Source organism: Helianthus annuus, chromosome 12, assembly GCF_002127325.2.
Source record: "Helianthus annuus cultivar XRQ/B chromosome 12, HanXRQr2.0-SUNRISE, whole genome shotgun sequence".
NCBI lineage: Eukaryota > Viridiplantae > Streptophyta > Magnoliopsida > Asterales > Asteraceae > Helianthus > Helianthus annuus.
In genome coordinates this window covers 134,490,109-134,512,462 of record NC_035444.2, presented here as the reverse complement: position 1 = coordinate 134,512,462, position 22,354 = coordinate 134,490,109, and the positions used below count along the sequence as shown (strand labels likewise).

The following is a 22,354-nucleotide window of genomic DNA, read 5'->3' as shown; positions in this document are numbered from 1 at the left end:
CCCATCCCCACCCTTTCGTCTTCGTTGAAGTGGCCACCACCATCTGGGCACATTGTTACCATCTGTGTCTCGCCCCACCTCAACCTCCATCGTTGACAAGAGCCACCGTCTATGATGCTTTTAGAGATGAGAGTTCTTGTTTTCGTCACCCTCCCCTGAACTCAATCCACCATTTCAGACCACACAAAATGGAGGCGTGGAGAGGGTAGGGCAAGCCCCTCCATGGCACCCATGGCCAACATACTAAGAGGGCGTTGACCCTTTCCAGTGGCAAGATCCTCATGGGCAATTGGGCATGGTCCCTCTTCCATCTTTGACCCACTTGATTTTTTAGGGCTTTGCCCTTCGCCCCCTTGCCTTTCCCCACCTTTTCCCTTTTGTCATGTGGAGGGCAAAGCCCCCAAGGCTATGTGGCGGGCCCTCACCCTCATGCCTATGACTCCATAGAGGCAACCACATTATAATAAATTTGTGTCTTGTGTTTTCCTCACCCTCTATGTCACACCCCGATATTTCCACATATTACCGGTGGGCCCAATGAGAAGTATCGTGACGTAGTTGATATCATCATAGACAATTAACACAATATTATAGCACAACAGAAGGCTTGTTAGATTATTTACTATTACAAACCATAATGTCCGAAAGTTCGAAATAAAAGAATATACAGACTGATTGTAAATAGAGATCCACAGGCGGATCACAAAAACAAATAAAAGAAACTGAATTAAACAGACTTCAGGCATCTAAGGATTTGCAAGATCCTCTTAATTGACACCAAGTAGCTCCAGCCTAGTTTCGAGAGGTACCTGTCACTTAGTCTTTGGAAAATATGTCAGTTTTCATTGGTAAATACAATTAACCGACTTATTTGAAAAGAGTTTGTGAAAATTGGTTTAGGCGCACATGGCACAAAATCATTTATAACTTGGGACAATATTTATTAAAATCTTGTATACAGATTTACATGTTTGTCATACAATTTGGGCCGTTTTGGAAACCGGTCATGATTAACCGACTCACCACTTATAAAACCCACAAAGAAGCTATCTCCAACATGTGGGTTATTTAATATTTAGCATTTGCATCTGTCAGGTGTATGCCTACACCTCGTGCATAAGTCGTGGCCATTATTAACTTTAATGAGCCGAGGATATCCGGGACATAGTTGTTAACCCCCAATGTTTATGTTATCAAACAATACAGATTAAAACGGGTTATGCAGATTTAATAAATCACAATCCGATTAAATGATCTTATACCCGACCAAGCGGTAATAATTAACCGTATCCCAAGCCTGTATAGGGAAAATAAGTTAAAAGTATTTATCGGAGCTAGTTGTGCAAAGATGCTACTCAGCCGTATAATTCCTAAGACCTTATGCAAATATTTTCTACCGAAGCTACTTAATATGTATGGAAGATTTATTAACCTATTAGGATACTAACGGGTCTTATTTAAGTCAAAGATTTAGACCAGTTAGTTTTAAAGATACTTTACGGTTCGAAACGCTAGATTAAGCGGAAACCGGAATGGAATGTGATTTAGACCTGACAAGTTTGAATACTTGTATAATATGGGTAAACTAAACACATTCTTGATTTTAAAGTTTAAATGATGAGGTTAAACCCATTTCGGCTAATTCATGTAAACTAGTTACATCAACCGAACCGAACGCATAAATGCATAACGGGTAACCGAATGAACCATATACAAGTCCCATATGTTATTATGCTTAAAATGTGTTAAGACATCAGTAGGATGTTAACAAATATGCCCAAAAAGTATTTAAAACCGAATTAAGTCCCGTAAGGGCAATTTGGTTATTTTGAGGTTTATAAAAAAGGTTTAAAAGTAAACTGATGTTCTTGTCTAAAATAATCCGTAAAAATGTTTATTTTATGATGTTATAACAGTAGGATATCATACATATGTGTGGTTTACCATTTATGGCCAAACTATGTCCCGAAAGGGCATTTTGGTCATTTCACATATGCTTTTAAGGTCATAATTGGAAGTCTGAGTTCATTACTTATATCTACTTTAAAAATATTAGAAATTATTTATAAATTCAGTAGGTAACAAGTCTTGGGTGCTAAATATGGTTTTAAACCATTCTATGCACCTAATTAGCGTAAAAATCAATAATTGTCGATATTTGCAAAGTTTACTTGATTCTAAGATTTTGACCAGCCTTGGATGGTTAAAATATTTTATTTTAAATATTAAATCAGTAGTAATAGGTTTGGTATGTTAATCATATATGTAAATCACATTTTATTAATAAAAGGGCATTATCGTCAATTATAAAATTTATACAAGAACTCAAAGTTATGGTCAGTATATAATCTGACACAATATTCCAAAAGTCCTTAAAAATAATATCACAATAGTAGGTTATAAGTTTTTAGTCAAATTTGTGTTTTAAACATGATTTATATGTTAAAGGGTAATTTAGTTTTTATAAAAGCTAAATTTGCGATTTTTTGCATAAAATCAATTTGAGACTAGAAAATAATGTCAAATTAATTTAGACATGTTTATATATCATTACTTAACTTGTTTGCATGTTCACATATTCAAAAATCTCATTTTTAGACCATAAGGGTATATTGGTCAATTATAAGCATAATAACGGAAACATGCATATAATTCAGAATATTAATTGACAAGGTAATATGAACCTCAAAGGGTTATACTACAACATTAAATGGTCACATTAGAAGCCTAAAACATAAAGGAATTAAGCTTAATTAAGTCAGAACTGAAAGTCAAAGCAAAAGTCAAGCTTTTGCGACTTTCGGTTGCGAACCGAACTTAAACTTAGAATTGTCGGGTTAAACATGCTTAGACATGTTCTAATAATATTTACCAAGTTATTTAAGTGACAAAACATGATTCATAACTTCTACATTATCAGTTTTAATTATTATTTGAAAATCTAACTAGTTTGACTTTTTAACTAGTTACTTTGACCCGACAATTAACTAAGTAAACGTGATAATTAGGAGGTGCCCTTTTGAGAGATTAACACCTACCTAATTACGATTACGTAGCCATACTCGCCTCGAACAATAGCTGGACCGTTTAGGTCTAAACCGAAAGTCAAAACGTTATTACGAAAACTTTGACTTTTAGTCTTTAAACACATAAAAACCAAACTAGAGTTGCTAAGGACACTTACAACAGGTCCTTGCACGAAATTTGAACTATGGTGGGCTTTCCTCTTGATCAGGAATCCCAGAGAATGCTCAAGAAAGCTCAAGCAAGTGAGAGAGGTGAAATTTGTGAATGAGCAATGAGTATGGCAACACAATACCTCTATTTATAGTGCATGGAACTCTCACAAGATTATCACAGGTGTTCTAGGATGTTATCAGATGTCTCCAAGTGTCCTAAGTGGTTTTAAAAACCATCAAACATCCCAAGGATTCGAGTTATGAGAGTGTAAGGTGGTATGTGTGGAGAACAAGGAAGAAACCTGCAGCTGGCAACAAAGATATGTCGCAATGAAGCCGTCGCGTCTCGCGACGCATGAGATGGGGGGGGGGGGTGGTCGCGTAGCGCGACACCATAAGGGGCCAGCCAAACATGTTTTAAACTTGACACCTTTAGTCCCTACACCTTTTAATGCATAATGTCTTTCATTTTAAGCATTTTTAACCCTTGTAGTTAGTTTGTAGATGATCTTGGGAGTATAACCAAACACCGTTAGGTCCGGTTTCATTAAACGATCACCGAAAACACTAGTTTCATCTCGTTGACGCTTTTAACCCATCTTCTTGAAAGTTTGCGTAAATAACACATAACGATATCGAAACCTTATGAATTTGTTATCACTTATTCTTGGGAGTATAATCGAACATTATGAAGCCCCGGGTTCGTTAAAAGTTCACTCAGAGGTAAGAATTAACATCTTGACACGTTTAACCCTTTTGTCTTGTAAACTTTCGATTACTTTCACAAACGACTTCTTACGTCTGAATATTTACTCGTTTGAGAATATATTCATCGTGTGTGGTCAATCAGAGGCATAAGTTTGGCATGTTTACACTTTTAGTCCCTTCGCATACATATTTTCATTGCTTGTCAACATTAGTCCTTGTAATTCAATCTTTCACATGTTTAGGGTTTAGGACATGTGTCTTCACATAATTGGACATGTTTTTACGAGGTGTTACATTCTCACCCCCTTAAAAGAAATCTCGACCTCGAGATTTACCGAAACAAGTGACGGTACTTTTGTCGCATAGTGGACTCAACCTCCCACGTATATTCAGGGCCTCTACGAGCATCCCATTTCTCTTTCACTATCGGTACGTGCTTCCTTCGGAGCTTTTTAACCTGTCGATCCTCAATCGATATAGGTCTTTCAACAAACCTCAGGCTTTCATCAATCTGTACGTCTTTATGAGACATTTCAAACGATTCATCAGCTAGACATTTCTTTAAGTTACAGATGTGGAACACATTGCGAGTTCCACTAAGCTACTCAGGCAAGTTTAGCTTATAAGCTACACTGCCGACACATTCGATGATCTCGAATGGTCCTATATATCTCGGGCTTAACTTGCCCTTCTTACCAAAGCGTATCACACCTTTCCAGGGTGATACCTTTAGTAAGACTTTGTCTCCTACCTCAAACTTTAGAGGTTTTCGCCTTTTATCTGCATAGCTTTTCTGTCTATCTCTGGCAACTTTTAGGCGTTCACGAATTTGGACAATCTTGTCCGTGGTTTCAAGGACTATTTCAGGTCCTGATAACTGAGTCTCTCCAACTTCAGCCTGACAAACAACCGTTCTTCATTTCCTCCCATATAATGCCTCAAAAGGCGCAACCTATATGCTAGTATGGTAACTATTATTATAGGAGCACTCAATCAAGGGTAGGTGGTCATCCCAGCTACCACCTAAATCAATAACACATGCACGAAGAATGTTTTCCAATGTTTGAATTGTACGCTTACTTTGTTCATTAATTTGGGGATGGTAAGCAGTACTGAAATTCAAACGAGTGCCCAATGATATTTTCACATATTACAGGTGGGCCCGGTAGGGAGTATCGTAGGGAGTATCGTGACGTAGTTGATATCATCATAGAAAATTAACACAATATTATAGCATAGCGGAAGGCTTGGTAGATTATTTACTATTACAAACCATAATGTCTGAGAGTTCGAAATAAAAGAATATACAGACTGTTTGTAATAGAGATCCACAGGCGGATCATAAAAACAAATATAAGAAACTGAATTAAACAGACTTCAGGCATCTAAGGATTTGCAAGATCCTCTTAATTGACACCAAGTAGCTCCAGCCTAGTTTCGAGAGGTACCTGTCACTTAGTCTTTGTAAAATACGTCAGTTTTCACTGGTAAATACAATTAACCGACTCATTTGAAAAGAGTTTGTGAAAATTGGTTTAGGCGCACATGGCACAAAATCATTTATAGCTGGAGCATTGCTCTAACTTGTGCTTAAGGATTTCAAAAGTTTTTTGTTGTTTAGGACCCTAATCAAACTTCACATTCTTGCGAGTCAAAGTAGATAGCGGTGCAACTATCCCTGAGAAGTTCTCAATGAATCTTCTGTAATAACCTGCTAATCCCAGAAAGCTGCGAATCTCAGTAGGCGTCTTAGGTGCTTCCCAGTTCATGATTGCTTCTATTTTAGCGGGATCCACTTGGATACCACGCTCGCTCACAACATGTCCAAGTAATTGGGACTTCGCGAAACCAGAATTCGCAGGTTATAAATGATTTTGTGCCATGTGCACCTAAACCAATTTTCAAAAACTCTTTTCAAATGAGTCGGTTAATTGTCTTTACCAGTGAAAACTGACGTATTTTCCAAAGACTAAGTGACAAGTACCTCTCGAAACTAGGTTGGAGCTACTTGGTGTCAACTAAGAGGATCTTGCAAATCCTTAGATGCCTGAAGTCTGTTTAATTCAGTTTCTTGTATTTGTTTTTATGATCCGCCTGTGGATATCTATTACAACCAGTTTGTATATTCTTTTATTTCGAACTCTCGGACATTATGGTTTGTAATAGTAAATAATCTATCAAGCCTTCCGCTGTGCTATAATATTGTGTTAATTATCTATGATGATATCAACTACGTCACGATACTCCCCACCAGTCCCATCGGTAATATGTGGAAATAACGGGGCGTGACAGGTTGGTATCAGAGCCAATATTGAGTGAATTAAACACTAATCTTTTGTATTTAATCTCAATGACACAATAACACATTCCTTAGACTTACGAGTCTAGGCAAATGACCTAGGGATATTCTTAACTTTCCTTTTGTCGTTTATATGTTGTTTTCTTGTTTTGACATGTTTTATAAAATGCCGCCACGTGTCAGGGGAAAAGGAAAAGATCCCATGAGGGGCGGACCAACTAGTCACGCTGGACCCTCACACAGACGCACGCCTTCAGCGCCATTCAGCAGCTTCGATTCACGTGATGATCGGAGACACTCTTTCGAACCAGCGAGACACTCAGTTTCTCTAGGTACCTCACCCATACCATCATTCGTTTGGGCCTGATGAGCCCCAACACTCTTATCACTCGCAGCATTCGCTGCATTCACACTCATTTCACCACTCTTCTCACCATTCATCACATCATTCTCATTCCCATAATTCTTACTCACAGGGTCACTTTAACCCTGATGATTACATCAATACACCAGCAGGATATAACCCGATGGGCCTCGAGGTCCACTTCTCGCAGGATATGGATAGTGATCCAGATCCAGCAATGCCATCGTCTGGGACGCCTACGCATCCCATAAGTATTTCGAGCGGTTCGTCTTTTGCGGGATCTCCCTATCGAGGTCCCGACACTTTTAAAGAATGGTTTGGGCAATGGGATTTTGTTAACACCCCTTCTTTTCACAACACTCCACCACAACCTCCATTGGAGGAACCGCACTTCGAGGCGGTAACTCCACCGCCATTGCCAATTGAGGAACCACCTCAATCACCTCCTGAGCCACCAAGACGGAGGAGGAACGTACGAATGTCCGTGCGGGGGCGGGGGGGGGGGGGGGGACCGAGATTCAGTTCCCCACAAGCTTCAAGCAGTTACCCTCCGATCCCCGAATATCCACAAATGGGTGGATCTTCTCACGCGATGCCGGAAATTGATACCACGTCGGTCACCTTTGCACCACCGCTACCGCCGACGGGCTATGAAAACCCAATACCTACTTACCCAGGTTCGATTGGGTATAACCCGTTTGAGTATCAAGCTCCTACTGGTTATGAATATCAAGCTCCTGCTCACGACCCGTATGTCGAGGCAGCTAAATTTAACGCTCTTTATCCCTCACAGTTTCCACCAGCATACTCAACTAGGTATCCCGTACAAGGGTATCAATACCCTTCTTATCATTAGCAACCTCAACCTCCACCTCAACAATCACAAACGCAAGAAATCTTACAAAGGTTAGAAGAGGTTGAACAAAAGGCGGAGGAACGGGAAAGAAAGACCCATAAATTCCTTAAGGGTCTTGCAAACTTCATCAAGGGAAAGAAGAAGTAGAAGAGTTTATTTTATTTTGTATTGTAGTTTCAATTAAGTCCCTATGTGGACATTTCTTTTATTTTAGTCCCAGCGAGGACTTGTTTCTTTCTTTAGTCCCTGCGTGGACAATTAATTTATTTCAAAGTCCCGTTTAGGGCACTTTTTGTAATCGTTTAGTAATATTAATGGAATTTCTTTTGAAATTTACATATGTATTTTAATATATCAGCATGCACATATCTGTTAAATGTGATTAAGGTGTTTGATAGTATATCATGTAACCTGTTTGGAAACTTAAACTACTTAAACTTTAAATGAGTCCAACGAAACAGGAATGTTTCGCCAATAACAACCACGACGAAACAGGCGTTTCGCCATAAGGCCATTTCGACGAAACGGAGTGCGTTTCGCCATCTTTATCACGACGAAACAGGGCGTTTCGTCGGCCCATTGATTCGCTGAGGCCCAGTAAAGGCCCAATACGTAAGGACGGGTATTTTATCGAAACAACTGTTCCATTCGTCACACTTTAGCAATCAGAACCCCTAGAGCTCCCTCTCCCTGTTGACGGCAATTACGTGTCCTCGAATCTCTCTGTAATCGATCAAGTTATTATTCCGTTCATCGCGGTTAGTGTTTAACCCTTGCGTGATTGTTTGATTTATATCATCGTTAACTGTTTTGCTTGAAATCATTAGGGATCGATGCTAAATAATGTTCGTGTTCATGTTTGGTAGATGAATTGACTATATTAGGATCTATTTTATCGGTTACAATTCCCTGTGTCGATATCGGATTGCTTGTTGTTGATGATCAGAATAGGATGTTGATAATGATGAATCTGTGAATGTGCTCTCATGTAATGGCTAACACATATAATAGATTGTCCAAGATTAACACATGATTATGTTATGATTGGTAATCAATGATATCGATGATTTGCTGAATGACTGTATGAATTGCCGTATGGTGATGATCGATGTTAGTGTGTAACGGCTGTGATTATTGGTTAGGGTTCTGGGTAATCATCAATTACGCAACGTAACTGACATTGTAGACGAAACACAAATCACGGCGAAACAGAGGGTGTTTCGCCGAGAACGAACATGACGAATCAAGTGTGTTTCGCCGAGGGATATCACGACGAAACATGGGTGTTTCGTCGAAGAGGGTTCACGGCGAAACAGGGGTGTTTCGCCGAATGGGTAAACTACTCAGTAACTTGGTTAGATTCTGTTAAAGATTAACTGGGTTAGCTAACTGCTGTTAAATGTTAAACATGACTTGTATGAGTTTGAATATGTGCTTTGTGCTATTTGGTGATTACTGATTCAATATCCACCGTGATTATACTTATACGTGAACTTCGTGAATATAAACTGATTATGTACACGTGCGTACTTTAGGACTTGACTGATTGGTTATGAGGACATACTTTAGCATACCGAGCAAACCGAGGTGAGTTCACACTCCTTCCAAGGCATGGGATTCCCAAGGGTTGGGAATGGGTAAATGAACTAAACGGTAATTACAATCATCCTCTGGGAGTAGGATGCCAAGTATACACACTGGACCAAATCTCTATCATTGAAGTCCCTCATTATATCGACTTAGTCGCCGAGGCCTATGGCGAGCGGGTCATTAGTTAATAGCGCTATTAGGTTTAACAAACCTCACACCGTATCCTTCGAACGGGCGTGTACTAATGGACTATGGGCAAAGGGTCAATGCTGATAGACATTGACTTAGGGCACCTCTTACATTTTCGTAGCAGTCGATACACTCGGTCTAGTAACACATGGGAAGCCCCCACTAATCTTCGCACACATGTCTGGGAGACCGCGATACGAATTAATACGATACATGGTTTACAAAACGAACACATGACTTACGAAACGAATATTATAACCAAACAAACAACTGTGAACTCGCTCAACTTTGTTGTTGACTCGTTGTTACATGCCTTGCAGGTCGCTAGGTACTCATGGAGCTTGCACAGGGAGGCGTGATCGTTGTGGGACATGGCAGAGTGTGCCATGCTAAAAACATTACTTTATTTCGTACTTAATACTTACATTGGGTTTTACAATTATGCTTCCGCTAAACACTTAACTATGTTTTTGATTTTAAGCACCTTTCATATTGTATGGTTGAATTTTACTTATTGCTTGTTATGTTCAATATGACTGGTGGCTTGATCCTGGTCAGTCACGCCTCCCAAGCGGTGGTACTCCGCGTGTGGATTTTGGGGGTGTGACAATAGTTTTATTTTATAACTTCTTATCAAAAGGCGATGAACTATGTTCGACCCTTAAGAGTTCCGATCCAAAAGATCATTGATTATGTTCTAAATTGTCCTAGTGACAAGGCCTTTTGCGCCATCTAAAAGTCCTTTGAGACGAGCCTTTGTGCTATATGAAAATGTGTATACGACATTGACACCTGATGAATATAAAGGAGATGTACCTCAACATCAGCATTATTTTGATCCCTCCAGATATTTTCACATAACAGGGGTCTATACCGAAACCAAACGAATCATCAGAGCATATAATTAAGGGAGGCAAAATGGGCCAGATGGCGTCTAGCTGGGTTTGACTCAGAGCAGATTGTGTCCAAATTATTATTTAATCATGATGAAAATAATTACTAACTAACCTATACAATCAGCTCAAGAAGCTTGTTGGGAGAAGCTCGAATGGTAAGTGGTGTCCTTGTAGCCTAAGCAACTGCAATTGCTGCCTAAAATACACAGATTATTGTAACCCAATATCAACCCAATCGAAAGGAAAAAAAAAATCAAATCACAATTTAGAGTTAGGATCCACACCACTACCAGAGGTCTGTAAGAAGCATTTTCGAATATTTGCTGCCATTAGGTGGAAATAAGAAACTTTAACCCTTTTACTACTTTCAAAAAGTTTGATAGCTGATTAGCTGCTTTGGTACCCCTAAAAACCCAACTACACTTTCAAGCTAGTCAATGTCTTCAAACCTTCTCAAAGCTACAAAAACTAATAACTATCACATAAAAACAACAATTTACTTTTTTGTTGTTTTGTTAAAACGAAATTGATAGCAGAACATATTATTATACATGCTTCTTGGGCTTTTCTTGAAGCAAGATCTAGATCATCCCCTGCTCTTGACGCAAACTCCTTCATAAAATCTCTAAATTCATCTCTCCATCTTTCACAAAAGAGAACCTAATCTGTTCCCATAAATTGGGGTTCCTACATGTGTGGTATGAAAACTCTAAATTCCAGAGCAAATGAGCTGAAACTGAAAAATGAAACATAGAATTCTCAAAATCCCAAGTCTATCAGAATGGGTAAACTGAGATGGAAATCAAAACCCTACAACACCATACCTGTGAATCGGCATCAGCAAGAGAACGGATGTTTTTCTTCTTTGATTTACGGGCGAATTGAGAGAGAGGGGGCAGATCCAGATCTGATTCATATGGAATTTGAGAGAGAGAAGGAAGAGAAGGGGTGGGTTTAAATTTTGAATTGTGATTGAGGGTTTAATTTGATGTCTGGGCACGGGATCCAAATTATGGACTAAAACAATATTGGCCGCTCAAAATTCATTTTAAAGGTTGGTGTGCTTTAATTGTTTGTACATGATGCCTCAGATGTTGTAAATGTTGAAAAAGTGGCAAATAACCTCTGAATGGTAAATCATCACATATCACATTCTTCTACCTTCTCATTGGTAAAATTCTTATTGGTTCCATTAAGAGGTAGCCACTTAATGACCATTCTAACCTGGTAAAAAAAATTCAGTTAAGTTTATCATGTGCAAGGTACATGAGGGTACTTGAGCCATTTTACCAATTTATTTAGAAAAGAATAATAATAAGAAGCATTCATCATACCAACAGCAGAAACAGTCGCCCAACTAAAAAGCACCGAACTGATAATCGGAGTACACGCAAACAAAATCCGCTCAAAAGCAAGAACAATAGTCGGAAACTCAATCTGAATCCACTTAAAGTGTAAAGACGCCCAAACACCTATTAAAAAACTAGCAAACCCACAAACACAACAACCTAACAACCCTAAAATCACCGAATTAAAACTGGTAAACAGAGACGAACTAAAATAGAAAACAATTTGTGCAGATATGATCGTAAACCAAACCGCAAAGACGAACCGGATTTAATGTTCAACGAGTCGAGAACATACGAAACCATAAGCCCTAGGGTTAGAGCGACAATAACTAGAGTGTCGCTGAGGTCGAGGAGGAATGCAGTAGACGAAACAAGCGCAATGACGATCCTCGTGTTGTGAGCAAACGACGTCGGATTGAAATGAGAGTTATGTTGCGGACGAAGGTTAGTGGTGGTGTTGTCGTTGGGGTAGCTAGGGCTAGGGTTTCGTTTGGGGGAGTAGACATTATTGAAGTTGGGGGAACTGACGGAGGAAGAGTGTAGGGGCGGGGGTTGGTTAGAGAGAGAGAGAGTGAGAGAGAGAGGTGGTGGTGGTTGGAGAGAGGGAGAGGTGGTGGTGATTAAGGTGGTGGTGAAGAAGAAAGGGAAAGAATGAAATGGGTTTTTAAATTAGGTTTTTTTTTTCTTTAATTAAGTTGGTAGAAAGACTAAATTGCCCTTGATTGATCAGACCTAGCTGAAATTTTTAACCAGGTTAGAGCTAAAGGACGTAGCGTATAATGAGTTTTTCAAATAAAGGATTGTGACTATAATTATTGAATTTAGAGGTTATTCATTGTAATTCGATACAAACATAAAGGATGAAAACTGTAATTTACCCATATATATATTCCTAAATTACACCAAATAAATAATAATCCACTCCTTGCTTAGGATTGATCAAAGACCTCCAACTAAGAGGGAACAACCACTACCAGGTGAGCTAGCCTCACATTGACTTTATATATATATATATATATATATATATATATATATATATATATATATATATATATATATATATATATCTGAGCGGATTCTACATGTGTTTATATAAAAAAACTCTGATAACGTAAAAGCGATTTTTTTCTGTGTAAAAGAAAAATTAATAATTTTTTACATGCAAAATTAGTGCAGTTCCTAATGAATCCACCTCCTATGAAGTATCAACATCAACATCTTTTAGTTACATTTTACTAAATCGCTTTACTTGAAAAAATAAAAGAAAATAGTCATAATTATGTGTAAGCATATTTGTTTTTTTAAATACAATTTTTACGGTCACATCAAAGGAGAATTGAAAATAACACATATAGGGTGATCTTTTTGCTAAGTGGGAATATGTCCAAACTCCAAAGTATACAAAAGGTACAAAAAATACTAAGTGGTTTTTATAATAACTAAATATGCCTATCTTAAGTTACAAGCGGTTTTTCAGACGAAATGATGCTAGATAAAGGAATACATTGGAATATTCAATAAATAGTCAATTTTAGTCTAAAGGTATGTGGAATCACATAGAAAGTTGATATATTCATACATATATTGGTTATATAATCCCTGCGGTTAGACTAAGAAAATACAAAGGGAAAAAAACCCAAATACTCCGACAATGCCGGGCGACAAACGACGGCAAGATCCAGAAGAGTGGCAGGACGTTCCAATACGTAAAGGAAGACGTGGAGTTCAGAAGGAGATGGGTAATACAAAGGTAATAACAAAGTTTTTTGTTTCGAATTTACCACTGAAGTGTTCTTCTTGGGATCTAAAGGAAGTTTTCCGAGGCTTTAGCATGTATGAGGGTTCCTATATCGCTAGGAAGTTTGATAGGTTGGGGAAGCAGTTCGGGTTTGTGTCTTTCAGTGATGTTGCGGATGCGAAAAGAATGGTAGGGGGATGGCTGATCTGTGGTTGGATTCTTATAAATTGTTTGTGGCTATTGCTCGATTCGTGGATGGTGATAAGATAGCAATTCCAAAAGATGATAACGTAAGGAAAGGTAAGGAGAAGGAATTTGTTTCCCATGCAAACCATAATGTTGGGGGATCACATCAGGGGAGGGAATTCAATGGTGGGGGGGGGGTAGTGAACGTCGATGGGGGTAGCAAGAGAACGTTTCTCGATAGTCTTTTAAACAAGAATAAGATTGATGTGATCCGGATCGATGATAATGTTGAAGGTTTTGTTCAATGGTATGATTTTGCTGTGACCGGAAAAGTGGTGGACTTCAAGTCTTTGACTGATCCGAAGACATGTTTAAAGGTTATAGGGTGGACGAACGTAGGGATTAAGTATGTGTCTTGTTTTACGGTTTTGTTTATATTCAATAGTGTGGAGGATCGTGACAAGTTTTGCCTGGAGAAAGAGTCGTGGGCGGATGTTTTTGTAACAATTGATAGATGGGATGGGAAGCAGAAGATGGTGGAAGAGAGGATAGCTTGGTTGCAGGTTCATGGAATTCCGGTTCAGTTGGCGTTAGACCAAGTGTTTGATCTCGTGGGGAGTCATTATGGTGAGGTTGTGAAGCCGGCTTGTATGTCTATTGAAGATTGTAATTTTTCGTTCGCGTACATTGGAGTGTTATGCAAGTCTCGTGGTAGAATTGTTGATAGAGTGGATATTTCATGGAGAGGTGACATCTTTAATGTTTGGATCAATGAAGATGTGGGGGAATGGGTTCCGGATTGTGTCGAGGAGTTTGATTATGTGTTTGAGGAGATGGATCGAGGTTCAGAGGAGGAGCAAAATGTTGAGCTAAACTTTGAGAATGCTAATGGAGATGATGTAGAGTTGGGTGAGATTAGGGGTGATGAAGGGTCCGAGAATGTTTGCAAGTTCAATAATGGTGTTGATTTCTTTGTTGCTGGGAGGACTGAGTCTTCGGCTATGGTTGGTACTTCGGTTGCACGTAAGAAGTTTAGACGGAGGTTTGTTTAAGAATAGGGGGAGGCGAGTGGCTCTCAGGAGAGACCTAAGAAACGAAAAAGGGACGGAAACAACATTTTTGGTCTTGATAAGTTAATTGGTATAGTGGATTATACTCCAGTTCACACCTCATCGATCGAGAGGGACTCTGATGGTGATTTTTGTACTCCGGATTTGAATAAGCGATCGGAAGAGGATGTGGTGAACCTCGAAGTAGAAGTGGGGAGTGTAGCATGTGATCAGTACCATAACGTGAATGATGTTGTAGGAAGAGAACGTTTAATGGTTGAAGTTGATGAAACAGTAACATTGGGTAGAGTTCTTGGGGCGTCAGATTTGGAGGCTTTTGTACCGAACGTTCAAGAGGTTTTAAGAGAAAAAGGTTTTCAAGTCGATGGACAATGAATGTGATGTCATTGAACATCCGCGGGTTAGGGTGTTCAGGTAAGACGGAATGGGTACGTGGTCTTCGGGTTCATCATGAGGTTCACTTCATTTTGATACAGGAAACACAGTTCTCTTCGTTGGATACAGTGGATATAGGGAGATTTTGGGGGAGAGGGGACTTCAGTTTCGAGTGGGTTCCTTCTGCAGGGAGATCCGGAGGTTTATTATCAATATGGGACTCGAAGGTTTTTGCTGTCGAGGATGTACAAAAGTACTCGAATTGTTTGCTTGTGACAGGAAAGGTGAAAGGAAGTGGCGTGTCAAATCACTTGCTTAATGTGTTTGTCCGCATTCCGTGGTGGCGAAAAGGGTTCTTTGGTCAGAAATTAATGGGCTTATTGGTGATGGGGATGGGTTATGGACGGTGGCAGGTGATGTCAGTTCGGTTAGAAGCGAAGGGGAAAGGCGTAATTCTTTTTTAATGCGGCCGATGCGCAGGAATTTAATTGTTTTATTGAAAAAGCAAACTTGCACGAATACTCGTTGAAAGGAAGACGGTATACCTTTATTACTGGTGATAAACTGAGTCGTATTGATAGAATTCTAGTGAATTGGAACTTCTTTTCAGAGTGGCCGGCGGCCGAGTATCTAGCGTTGGATAGGAACAGGTCCGACCATAGTCCTTTGGTTTTAAAGACGGTTTCCAGGACCTTCGGTCTGAAGCCTTTTCGGTTTTTTAATTCTTGGCTTGGTCGTGAAGATTTCAGCGTATTAGTTAAGGAAGCTATGGTGAATGGTGTTTTTGAAGGGGCCCCGGATACGCTTATTATGTTGAAATTTAAAAGACTTAGAAGTTTGATCTCGGTTTGGGCGATTTATTGTATGGAAAAGGAATGTGGGGAGAGACGAATTCTGGAAGAGGAACTTGGTCAGTTGGATGTGATCTTAGAAGAGCGTCAACTCACGGAGGAGGAGGTTTGGAGTTTAGAGGAGATTAAAAGGAGGCTACGTGAACTTGATGTGTTTTATCAAAGGGATCTTAAGCAGAAAGCGAGAAATAATTGGGCATCTTTCGGGGATGATAACACACTTTTTTTCATGGATGCATTAACAAAAGGAAGGCTGCCAATTATTTCCCGGGATTGTTGGTCAGAGGGGTGTGGGTGTCTAAACCAGAAATTGTGAAAACGGTGGTGCTTCGTTTTTTCCGGTCGAAGTTTTCCGAAAATGTGGTTGTTAGGCCGAAGTTTATATGTGATGGATTGAAAAAGATTGATAATCTGGAAGCCGAGAGATTGATTCAACAATTTACAGTCCCGGAAATAAAAGATGCGATGTTCGGTTGTGGGGCAGATAAAGCTCCCGGTCCGGATGGTTTTAATTTCCGTTTTATTAGGTCGTTTTGGGAGTTGTTTCAAAACGATTTTAATGAGTTAATGAGTCATTTCCACGATGTTGGAAGGTTTAGTGCGGGGGTTGGATCTTCGTTTATTACGATGATTCCGAAGGTTGGTGACCCGGTCGAATTATCTGATTTTAGGCCAATAAACTTGATCGGGATCATAAGTAAGGTGGTGTCTAAAGTTTTGGCGAATAGATTGAAGACGGTAATGGGTAAAGTTGTTTCGGAAACACAATCGGCTTTCTTGACCGGGAGAAACATTTTGGATGGTCCTTTAATGGTTAACGAGGTAATTGCGTGGGCAAAGAAGCGTGGAAAAAATGTTTTTATTCAAAGTTGATTTTGAAAAAGCATACGATAACATTAATTGGGACTTTTTGCTCTTGGTTCTTGAACAAATGGATTCCTTTGAAGTGGAGAGAGTGGATACATGGGATTTTGATCTCGCCCAGGTCTTCGGTTTTGGTGCATGGGTCGCCTACCTTCGAGTTCGGTTGCCAAAAAGGAATTCGTCAAGGGGATCCCATTTCACCATTTTTGTTTATTATTTTGATGGAGGCTTTTTCATGTCTAATGAACAAAGCTATCGATGTAGGAGCATTTGACGGTGTTCATCTTCCTAATGATGGCCCGGTTCTATCTCATTTATTATATGCGGATGACGTGATGTTGATGGGAGAGTGGTCAGCTTTCAATTTTGTTAATATGAAGCGGATCCTTAGGATTTTTTATTTGTGTTCCGGTCTGAAGATTATCTTCACAAGTCGGTGTTGTTTGGTTTTGGTGTCGATAATAATGAACTGAAGGATAGAGCGGCTTCTTTAGGGTGCAAAGCAGGGGATATTCCGTTTCTTTATTTGGGCATCAAGGTTGGCGCGAATATGAACAGGATTGCGAACTGGGAACTGGTGGTTAGTACGTTTAGAAGGAGACTCTCGAAGTGGAAGGTGACTTCTCTTTCGATTGGTGGCCGTGTGACTTTGATAAAATCCGTTCTTAATAGTTTACCTACCTATTATTTTTCATTGTTTAAGGCGCCTAGGAAGATCATAAATGAGTTGGAAGGAATGATGAGAAGGTTTTTGTGGGGTGGATCTGACGACGTTAGGAAATTAAGTTGGGTTTCGTGGGAGGTTGTTACTAATCCTATTACGGATGGAGGCCTGGGAATTGCTAGGCTTGAAGTGAATAATAATGCATTGATAGTTTACCTAACATCAAGATTTGTGGAGAAGGGTTGTGGTCTCTATACACGGTTCGAGTAGGACTTGGGGGATCGCTCCGGCTAACAGTGTCTATACTAGTGTGTGGAAGAATTGTGTTTTGTTTGGAATAGGTTCAAGGTCGATGGGGCTGGCCTTAATTATGTGATTTGTGGTAAAGTAGGAAACGAGACGCATATACGGTTTTGGTTAGATACATGGTTAGGCGACGAACCATTTAAAGACAAATTTCCCAACTTGTTTGCGGTGGAAAAACACAAAAGGGTGATGGTGAGTGATCGAATGAGATTTGAAGGTTCAGTTCGAATTTTAGTTTGGAATTGGCGCCAGCCTTTGGCTAGTGATGAGGAGGTCGCTGAAAGGCAAATATTGGAGGTCATGTTGCATGGTGTCTATGTGGACGAGAGGAATGATAGTTGGGAGTGGTACAATGGCAGGAATGATGGCTTCTCAGTGGCTCGGGTTAAAAAGTGGATGCATGGTTCGCCGACAAACGGTGATCGGTGTAACAACCCGCACCTTCAATACTCTCGCTACACTTGTTACGCCTAGCACCAGAGATTCGGATCATAATGTAACTATATCGCTTACAACGCTATTTCGCATATATTCGCATACTTTCAACACGCTATATCACACATCACAACGCATACACTAACGCTAATGATGACATCGTGTGAATATTTAAGCTGCTCCCGTCGATCATCGTGATGCAACGCAATCACGCTAACGACGACATCACGTGAGTACTTAAGCGGTTCCCATCGATCGTCGTAAAGCGTCGCAATGCTAATGCAGACTCAAACGCAATTACTCATGCTATGACCCGTTATATATAATAATAATAATAATAATAATAATAATAATAATAATAATAATAATAATAATAATAATAATAATAATAATAATAATAATAATAATAATAATAATAATAATAATAATAATAATAATAATAATAATAATAAAGGGTATTGGAACTATCAAAACGCGCACTCGCAGGCACGTGCAACTCAATCTATCGCACTTGATACGACGCTACGTATATCGCTAAAAAGCTTAATGGGTCCACAATACTTAACGCAACAAAACACGTTGAACGAAATGAAAGTTGGAAAACCAACCCGCACAAGCCGCCGATCGAATGACCCTTTGATCGAATGGCCACCCGGTCGGAACGGCCGTCCGACCTTCGAAACCCCACACCGCCTTCTCATCTTCACCTATAAATACCCCTCATTCACATCAACTGTTGATGTGACAGCCTCATCCGACCAGCACGCTCTCAAGCACTTTTCTCTCGATTTCTCGCGATTCCGTAAGTATTTCATCCTAAACCTTGTACTTCTATCATCAGCACACGCATTCTCATCATCTTCTCCATCAAATCATACTTTTTCACCATGAAATCACCTGATTTGGGCTGTTCTAGGGTGACGTCACCTCAGGTTCTTATGAACATTGAAGTGTGACCTCATCTCGTCTGGAACGGATCAGATCTACTGGATTTATACATGATTTTACACAAAACTAAGCTAGATCTAAACACTTTTCAACTAAATCAAACTTTCTTTCAACTCTTTTACACTCTTCTATGCAAAACCGAGGGAATCTAAGCTCGTTCAGGCTTTCCATTCATTCTCTCATGGAGAGTCGGTCTGAGAATGGATTTCTATCAAAGAGATGACCAATTCACGGGTTGAACATGAAGCTCTGTCAAGAATAGTCGAGTCTGACCGAACGGGGTGATTCCCGTCCGATCGGATGAATTGGACTTGATATAATATCCGTTGTTTAACACGCTGTCATACCGTCTCCGTCAAACCACAAGCTTTGCAACTTAACAGTTTTTACAAACAAAAAGTTGCTCGATCGAATAGCCATCCGATCGGACGGCCATCCAATCGAACGACTATTCGACCAGGTGATTTGTGATTTCAACACTTAACCAATTTTTGCAAAATCCAAGGAACGTCAGTTTCCAAACGAATAGTCATCCGATTGGATGACCATCCGATCGAATGACTATCCGGACAGGAGACTTACTTCTTTGTAACTTCCCACTTAAACGAATTGCCATTCGATCGAACGGCCATCCGTCCGGATGACCATCCCATCGAATGGCTTTACTTATACTACAACGAAAACTTCAAAAGTTCAACATTTCACAAACACACTTCTTCAATCGAATGACCATCCGACCGAACGGTTATGCATCCGGATGACCATCCGTCCGGATGAGCCATCTGATCGAACCACCATCCGATCCACCATTACACTCGACGCACTATTACACGCTGTTCAACGCTTACACTATCGTTCTGTGATCAGGCTAGCTCATACGCGTTCTCAGTCAATCCAATCAAGTTGTGTTTACTTTTTAAACACCTACTGTGAGTATACTTGACCCCCTTTTAACGCTTTAAACAAACTTTGGGGTGTAACATACATTCACATCTAAAACGCACTTATCAAAACTATTATCACATGCGAATTACTGTCATGCATATTTACAAGTGATGTAAGATACATATGTGCTAGGACTTTTACTCGCGATGTCCCATCTTAGCTAGCATCGAGTGACTTAGCTGGTAGTATTTGTTTTGTAGTATATATGTTATGTGTCTCGTTTATGTATGTGGAAATTCGCATGTAACACCTCGAAAATTCACGTCCTATAATGTATTGACACGTGTCATAAGCTTGAACGTGAGAAAGAATACTCTAGAGGGACTAAAGATTGACAAACATGGAAAGTATGTGAATATAAAGGTTCAAATTGTCAACAAAGGATAAATATATCCTAGAATAGCCCTACAAAATGTAAATACCGTCAAACGAATAAATCATGGATCATACGGAACTAAATATGAAAGAAAGTGAGAGATTACAAACTACAGGGGTTAAATGTGTCAACATGTTTAAGTTATACCTCTGAGTGACCTTTTAGCAAACCCGAAGCTTTGTAACGGTAAATTATGCTCACTAGAATGCACGATAAAAATTTCATAAAGTTTTTGATCAAATTCGTTTAAGAGGGGTTAGAGCGTAAACGTTAAAAGTTTTGACCTTTCGGGTAATAACAAGGTGACCAAGGACTTAACAAGATGGGTAAAAGTCTCGAGGCCCTTGTACGTAAATAAGAAGGGCTCATAATGCAAGAAATACCCTTCCGAAGAGCCAAGAGCCAACCTGCAATTATTGAAAGATTTGAAATCTGTCAGAATGATTCAGGCGGGCCGCGTAAGACTAACAAGAGTCTTACGCGGGCCGCGTGAGATGCCCAGATGCAGAAAACGTAGACAGCAGCATTGTTCAGCCTGTTAACCGACTTTAACAGATCTTTTCAGGAGCATGGGCGCCCCCTACATGCTTTTTAGACCTTAGGGACACTTGTGGATGATCCATGATCAGTAGTAGACTTGTTTTGCAATGATCTAAGGTGATTTAAACACTATAAAAGGCCTTGATGTCACAACCTTGTGATCATTCATTTCATCTGCAATTGTGGAGCTTTCTGGAGCACAAGTGCCTTTCCAAAGCATCCCAAATCGTGCATAGGACTTCAGTAAGTATGCTTAACCTTTCTTAGTTGAGTTTTTACTTAGTTTTAGCTTAAAAGTCAAACCGTCGTAATTAACGGTTGACTTAACGATTAACCATTGTTGGTCCGGTGATTAGTCGAATCAAAGATAGTTATAAGTTGGTAATTATGTGGGCATTAAACCCTTAAAAGGGCACCCTCTGATTCCCACTCTATCTAGATCAAATGTCGGGTCAAAGTTGTTTAGAAAAAGTCAACAGAATGCTAATTTTCGAATTAACATGTAATTAACAATGTAGAAGGCATGTAACCTATTTTATCACTCATATAACTTGGTAATAAGCATAAGAACTGGTCTAAGCTTGTTTGATCCGACAATTTTCTGTTTAGACCCGGTTCGGAACCGAAAGTCGCAAAACTTTGACTTTTGCTTTGACTTCAGTTCTGACCCGTTTTAGTAGAGTCTAGAAATGCCTTAGGACTTCCTTAGGACCAGGTTACATGATAGTATAACCCTCTGTGACTGGTTCGTTGATTGTCCGAGTCGTTTGCACATTTCCGTTAAATGCTTAAATGTTGACCATAATGCCCTTTTAACCATAGAACGAGAATTGTGAAAAATATGAAAGGACAATAATCTTCGTTACTAATTATTAAGCATGTCCCTAAAGTTTCATAACAGTTCGAGGTCCAGAATAGGAGTTATGCTAAATAGCGCAATTAAGAAACTTTTGTTAATTAAACGGTGCACTTAGCATAAAGCCTATCTAAAACCCAATTTCGACACCAAACCTTTTACACAGTGATGTAATATAATATTTTGAGATTTTTAAAGATTTTTAATTATTTTAACCTGCTCATAACCTAAGGTTATGGCGTTGATTCGGTAAATACCGATTATACCCTTTTCGGACATAAAATGAGTTCTACATAGTATTTTGACACAAATCAAATTGCTACTGATTTTATATAATAAATAAAGTATTTTGAACTATGTAACCTGATCAGAAAACTCAGATTTCCTGTTTAACCCGGAAATCGCTTAAAATGGCTTTTTACGCGTATTAAACGCCTAGTATAAATTTAAAACCATTTTGTCATATAAAGACTTATTACCTACTGATGTAATTTGTTAAAGTAAGTGGTTTTACTGATTACTTCAGACACGAACATCAGAATTATAAATAATCTCTTTTATAATCTTTAAAATGACCAAAATACCCCTTCAGGGCTTGTATAAAGGTTAAACTCGTTTTGGGCATAATGGAAGATATCCTACTGATATCACAACATATTTAGGGCATATTAACTTAGGAAACTTGTAAGTGACTCTCATGGTTACCCGTTACGCTTTCTGCGCGTTCGGTTCGGTTTATGTAACTAGTTTACATAAGTTAGCCGAAACGG

General features: G+C 39.3%; 2 protein-coding genes across 2 annotated transcripts; both read left to right on the top strand.

The window, feature by feature from the left end:
- The first annotated feature begins 6,713 nt into the window (after positions 1 to 6,713).
- On the top strand, positions 6,714 to 7,406 carry LOC118485116 (leucine-rich repeat extensin-like protein 5). The gene has a single exon (XM_035981368.1). It carries the CDS (start codon positions 6,714 to 6,716, stop codon positions 7,404 to 7,406), a length of 693 nt encoding a protein of 230 aa, XP_035837261.1.
- Positions 7,407 to 14,795: 7,389 nt separating this feature from the next.
- On the top strand, positions 14,796 to 16,523 carry LOC110893498. The gene is made up of 3 exons (XM_022140605.1): positions 14,796 to 15,212; positions 15,280 to 15,803; positions 15,899 to 16,523. Exons 1-3 carry the CDS (start codon positions 14,796 to 14,798, stop codon positions 16,521 to 16,523), a joined length of 1,566 nt encoding a protein of 521 aa, XP_021996297.1.
- Positions 16,524 to 22,354: the final 5,831 nt, after the last annotated feature.